This window comes from Condylostylus longicornis, unplaced genomic scaffold (genome assembly GCF_029603195.1).
Source record: "Condylostylus longicornis isolate FDR11 unplaced genomic scaffold, ASM2960319v2 ptg000155l, whole genome shotgun sequence".
In the NCBI taxonomy this organism is placed as follows: Eukaryota; Metazoa; Arthropoda; class Insecta; order Diptera; family Dolichopodidae; genus Condylostylus; species Condylostylus longicornis.
Window position 1 is genome coordinate 819,680 of NW_026578123.1, and position 7,062 is coordinate 826,741.

General features: G+C 26.9%; 1 protein-coding gene across 1 annotated transcript; it reads left to right on the plus strand.

The window, feature by feature from the left end:
* Positions 1 to 733: 733 nt before the first annotated feature.
* Positions 734 to 4,413, plus strand: LOC129615965 (U-Kazal-Dg21.2-like). The gene is made up of 7 exons (XM_055531408.1): positions 734 to 738; positions 816 to 824; positions 927 to 1,099; positions 1,155 to 1,337; positions 3,884 to 4,045; positions 4,109 to 4,291; positions 4,349 to 4,413. The coding sequence occupies exons 1-7, from the start codon at positions 734 to 736 to the stop codon at positions 4,411 to 4,413; spliced, it is 780 nt and encodes a 259-aa protein (XP_055387383.1).
* Positions 4,414 to 7,062: the final 2,649 nt, after the last annotated feature.

Here is a 7,062-nt window from a genome sequence, read left to right on the forward strand (position 1 = left end):
AAAAGCGCCTTCTCCTTCGCATCAGAGCGGGGCATGTGCAGAGCAAATAACAAATATTAAAATTCTTGCTTCTTTAAGAGTTGAAAAAAGCCAGGCCAATATTGTGGCAAATTCTTCTCGACGTCTTGCAAGTTGGATTAATTGGCCTGCTGTTCTTACTCCGGTCTACTTTTTAATATTCCGCAGCAATGATATTTGTTTCCTTCCGATACTTTTTCGACCTTCAATTTTACCTTCAACAATCAACTGTAGCAGCTCATACTTCTGATGTCTCATTATATGTCCAATACTATGACTGTTACTGATTAAATATTACCATTACATAAGCTACCTATTGTATACAAAATACGGTCGGTAAATATGAAAACAACCGATTAATTATTACAGGTTTACAAAAATTTTACTCTATAGTAAGTGTTCTTTAGAATGCTCCTATTTCGTTGGCATTCCGATAAATAACACTATATTTATAATTATATAAATTTAAAATGTGTTATACTCATAAACAATTCTAGTTGATATAAAAAATAAATTTATGTGATAATTTAGTCTTTTTGATTCAAAAATAAATTAAAATACTTAAAAAAATCACGATAATTATAATTTATTTATTGTACACACATGATAGTTTGGAACATATTCATATATTTATATGTATATAGTAGCAGCAAAAATATAGTGAATACAAGTTAGTATAAAAGTAGAATGGTACATTATAATTTATAACAGTATTATGAAGTTACTCCCCCAAAGTGTTATACTCAATTGTAAATGTAAAATGCATTTTAAATTTTACAAAAATTTCATTTACTTAGTTGTCGCAGGTAAGCATATTTTAACTATTATTAAGAGATCATTCATAATTATACTCGTATACGTATATATATATTTTTTATACGTATAACATTTTCAGAAATTTTTCTCAGTACACACATAAAGAAAACAGAAGCACCTATACCATCAAATAATAATCAATGTCCAACTGCTTGTTCAGCTACAATTTCATCTATATGTACATATAATGGTGATTGTTATCGAACTTTTGCTAATGAATGTCATGTTAACGCAGAAAATTGCCGATTATCTCCGCCAGAAAATAGTATTTTTCAAATTTATATTTCAAATAATATTAGGTACATATGTTAATTTTTTAGAATATACAATTATTGTAAGTGGGACATGTGAAAGTCAACCATCTTTTATTAATAACATTTGTCACTATCCTATTGATTGTACATTTTTTGATGTGGAAGTATGCGGTTTTAATGGATGCTGTTATCAAACATTTAAAAATATTTGTTTTCTTAATAGTAGTAATTGTTATAGCAAATTTGAATGTAAGAAAATTTGATTTGCATGTTATACGGAAATTGGGAAATTTATATTTAATAATTATGTGTATTATTATTTAGATTTTATATTTCAACATAATGGAAAATGTGATCAAAATATTGAGATCCCAACATGTCCACAACCAATTTAATTCCCCGAAGAATTACAGATAATGTATGTAATATGTAATTAATATTATACATAGTGTGCAACCCGCCTTCCAGGAGCATATTCTATTGGATGAGTTTAATTTTTTGGCATTCGAATTTAACTTAGTAAATAAAGATTGTAAAATTGGAATCTGCTGGAAAATTAATTATTTTGAAGACACCAATAAAAATTTGCTTTTTTATTTTATTTCAAGTTTTGATTAGGTCCAATTGAATTTAGTCTATATTAATTAATTCAACAATATATTCATTAATTTACGTGCTAAAATGCAGTCGGCCGCTAAATATTTAAAGATTTTTTGGAATGTTAACGAACACCGCTCAAAATAGTTTTGATAAATAAACATTTTTGTGTTTATTTCATGCTCATTTAAACAGCGGAACGAACACGTTTTAATGCGTTAAACTTACGACAATGACTTTGACAATAGAATTTGATTTGTGACGCTTAGAATTTAAGGCATTTAATAAGAAAAAAATTTTAGTATAATACTCAATAGTTGCGTTTCTCTCTCTCTCTCTCTCTCTCTCTCTAATTCGGTTGCACTTTTAAGATTTCGCCAACTTACTCTGAGCAGACTTATTAAATAAATTGAATTAATATAAAAATAAAAACGTGACAATTTTTAATGTAAGTAATTAATTTATAAAAATAATTAAAATAATTACAACAAAAAATACAAATGAATTTGCAAATATGCGTCACTTATGCATAACGTATGTAAGCAGATTACTTATTTAAAGTTTATAGTGATTAGTTTAAGCAAAGTCATAGTTATGATACAAAAAACACCTCCACATAACCAGTTTTCTACTAACTGTACAATCACATACATTTTGTATTATTGTGTATGTACCTGAAATAGAGGAAGTTCTCTCAAATTTTTGAGAGAAAATAATGTCCATCGGAAAAATATAAATATCAGGAAAGTTTTAAAAATGTTTGATTATAATTGCATGAAAGCATGACTGTTATCAATTTATATCGTCTTTTGGAATCTAATTCTTTCTTATGATTAGAATATTTTTTAAAGGTGAAGCGAGTTAATCAATTTATCGTAGAATAGTAAATCTTAAAACTGTATAAAAAAATTTCTTTTTTACAAAATAAATTAAAATTCGAAAAACTCAATAAATTACACATTCATATAATTTTCTTAAACTTGAGCAAATTTCGACAAACATGTCTTTTAAAACAAATAATTTCCCAGTTAAAAATAACTCGCGTCATACCCCCATCTGGCGTGATAGTGGTATGTCCAATATTACATAAACTAATTTTATACTTCGTTCTTATACCCCTATGAAAATATGTACAGAGGGGTATAATAAACTTGCCTTACCATTTATAACGCTAAGAAATAATGGTTTGCGGTATAAACTCAATGTTTTTGATCAACGTCGAATTCTGAGTCGATTTAACCATGCCTGCCCGTCTGTTCAACGTCATATCAAAAACTAATTAAGATAAATAAATAATCAAATTTTCAAAAATGATTTATTATACTAAATGTCTCAAACCTATTTAAATTGGGTGTAACTGGGTTGGTGGTTCGGATAACTACCATACAACTTCAAAATTTATTTGGCCATAAATTCGGAAATTAAAGAAGCTATGGTATTGAAATTTGGTACAAACAAATATATTATTAGGTATGTTTGTTTGATAAAAGCCGTTGAAATTTTTCGACTGGTTGTGGTAGCTTTCATACAACTTCAAAAGTTAATTGATCATAACTCAGGAACTATGGAAGCTAAAAAACTGAAATTTTGAACAAATGAATTTGGTGCCATAATTTTCAATAAAACTCTTTTAGATTGTATGGCTATATATGCCAACTCCCGTATATTTATAAAATGGCGCTAGACATGTAAAAAGCAAGAAGTTGTGTATGCCAATTACCTCCTACATTTAAAATCGTTTATTCGTACGTGTATGATAGAGTTGACACAGTCAACTATATCTATTCTCATTTTCCATAAATTTTAATTTTTTTATTGATAAATTTCAACAGACAAATATTTATCGATTACGTAAAATAATTTAATAAATTTTATTATTTTTAATTTAATTTAAATAAACAAATTGCACACCAATTACCGAAACAAAAACAAACTAAAAAATAAATTTAATTTTAACAATCTGCATTTTCTGAATGCAACCAAAATTATATAAAAGTGACTCGATTTTACAGCATCACATCAGTTGTGGTCAAAATTACAAAATTGAAACGAAGCACAAAAATCTTCCCTTTTCGAAAATGTTGACTTTATTGAATAAAAAATTTTTAATTTTTACTATTTTTGGTTAGTTTGTCGTTATTAGTGAATCAACTGGAAAATATCCCCAGGAATTAATATTAAAACTTTTTTCATCCTAGCTATTCTATTTTGTAAGGAACCAGCAAGTGGTGATAATTGTCCTGAGGTTTGCACAACCCTATATGATCCAGTATGTACATATAACGGTGATTGTTATAGAACTTTCGGTAATGAATGTGAAGTTGATGCAGAAAATTGCCGAAATCGACCAGGTGCACATAGTAAGTAAAATGAATGTTTTAAGAAATTGTTCAAAAGTTTGAAATTCCAATGTTTCATTATAGAATATAAAATAGTCTCGGAAGGAGAATGTGAAAATGAGCCCTGCTATTCTGATAATATATGCCATTGTGCTATTGATTGTATCGCTATATACGAACCAGTTTGTGGTTATAATGGATTCTGTTATAAAACATTTTCAAATAATTGTAATTTAGATAGCTACAATTGTTGGAATCCATACGATTGTAAGTTTCGATTAAAATTTTTAAAGATAATTTATTATTCGATTTCATCTATTTTAGATTTTGTATATCAACATGATGGTGAATGTAATACATGTGAAAATCCAGTTTGTATAGAAGAATAAATTATTTATTAAAATTAAAAAAATTTTGTAATCTTCATGTATTGTGCCTGTTATAAGTTTCTATATTCCAATTATTTGTTTAATTTTATAACATATTTTTTGTTAAATAAAAATTGTTGGTATATTTTTCATATTCTATTTTCAATTGAACACCTATTTTAAATCCAGAATATGATGAAACATTAAAGCTATCATTGACATTAAAAACTACCGATAATCTGTGAAGAATTATTTTAGTATCTTCGACAGCATTGTCAATTCCTTACCTAAGAATCAGTAATTTGATCATGTATAATAATTATTTTAAAATATTGAATTAGTGAATGGGAAGTGCAACATAAGATAAGAATTCCAAAAATTATTTTATAGTATTTTATAGTGAAATTCGTTTTCTATTAGGAAGCTTATTATCCAACATTCAGAACCGGCAAATAAGGAAATCCATGTTAAAGTGGCACATACTAAGTTTTCTACTTCCTCTACAAGTCAAACTGTTCAATAAAAGTAATACATAAGGGTTGTAAGCTGAGCTTTTTCAAATACTCGGAAAATATATATTCACTATTATATTCCAGTGACGTTACACTTTTTTACTACAATCAGAATGACTCTGTTTGATCAAAGCTCAAATTTCCGTTCGAGCCAAAATGTGAGACAAGATGTCTTATAATTGGATTCTTTGAATTAATCTCCTTGACCGTAATCATGTTCAACATTGTAATAACATTAAATAACATGTAAAAAGGAAATAATAACGACAGATTTGAGGAAATAATAACTTGCAACTCTTCATTGTTTGTTCTTTCAATTCTTAAAAGGTCACCCATTATTAATTAATTAAATTAAGTGGTAATTTTTTAATTAAAACTGAATATAGCAACCATATTGTGGGTAAACATAAATGAATAAAACACGTATATTTTACAGAACATTTCTTTAATATTGATACACAAATGAAAATTAATAATGACGTCACGAGGGCAAAATGAGCAATTTTTTTTTTAAGAAAACACAAAAAACAAAGAAAGCCAGGCAAAAACATATTTTTCAAATTTCTATGTTTACCTGCCCGTAATATATAAAATGATATAAAAGCGGCCTAATATGCCAAAATTGTATCTGACTTTATAAGCAATATACCAGCATTTTTACGAGATAACCATTTTAAAAAATTTTTCTACGTAACAGACAGAAACATCGTTTGCTCTTAGGAAAATGTTACGTTATTTATTTAAAAATTTAACATTTTTAACGATTAGTATTGGTAAACTACAATATATGTAAATAGTCTAATATCTGACATTTACTCAAAATTTATTAATACAACATTGTAATTAATTTGTTTGCTTTTTCAGTTATCACACAAATTTTATCAACACCTACAAGTGTTTCTGGGCCGGTATGCCCTACTTCTTGTCCTTGTATATATGAACCGGTGTGCACAGAATACGATGGAGATAATGGAAAATGTTATCGTACATTTGGTAATAAATGTAATGTCGAAGTAGAAAACTGTAATTTGGGAACGGATAATCCACGTAAATAGATTTTATAAAATTCCAGCTGATTATTAACAAAATTAAGATTATAAAATATTATGTATTTACAGATTACGAGATTGTATCATGCGGAGAATGTGAAAATATTCCTTCTTATTCAAATAATATTTGTCAGTGTGCTGAATTTTGTCCAGAATATTATATAGGAATATGTACTTTTAATGGTAGATGTTACAAAACATTTGCAAACTCTTGTTTTCTGGACTCTGCAAATTGTCAAAATCCAAAAAATTGTAAATTGAAACAAAAAAAAAAATCTCGAATTCCAAAATGTAGTTAGAAAAAGTTTTATTGCAATACGATTACGGCAGTTAAAATTGAGAAAAATTTACTTTGAAACAAATTACAAAACATTTGAGAACTCCTCTTTAAAATACAGGCATTTTGAAAGATCTGCACCGTATTATTCGCAAATCATGTGATTTTGACAAATAATATTATAAATAACCTGTTCAAGATGTTATTATTTGATTTTGCGACATTTTTTTTGACGTGTGCATAGTTTTTTTGATGTGGACTTTTTTTCCTCCCATCTTTCGGTTTTTGCTGCGCAATAATAAATGTAGTTGTGCAATTTGGAACAGACTGCATTCGGGTATCTTTTTGTATTGGAACACTTGTACATTGCAATCATACTTTAATACTGCATTTTGGAAGTCAAGGAAAATAATAAATTTTTCCAATTTATTAAATTATAATAAATTTTACATTTTATTAGATTATGTGACTCAACATTCAGGTGAATGTACTGCGTGTGAAACGCCAGTATGTAAAAATTAATTTAATTTTTTTTAATATAATAGTGTTATTGTAATAGAAATTAAGAAAATAATGTGAAAATAATTAAAATAAATTTAAAAATTTTTTTACATTATAACAACAAATTTTTTTTTCACTAAACAAATCACTAAAAATATGTTTTTATGTATGTATGTTTTATACAATACAATGAGTGGTTATATCAAAATTTGTATATTATTATAAATGTATAGTTATTTTAAATAATTATTTAGAACTCATCTCTACCACAACACAACACGAAATGTTAATTTATAACAAGTTAGTTAAGATTGACGGTGCAACATACAAG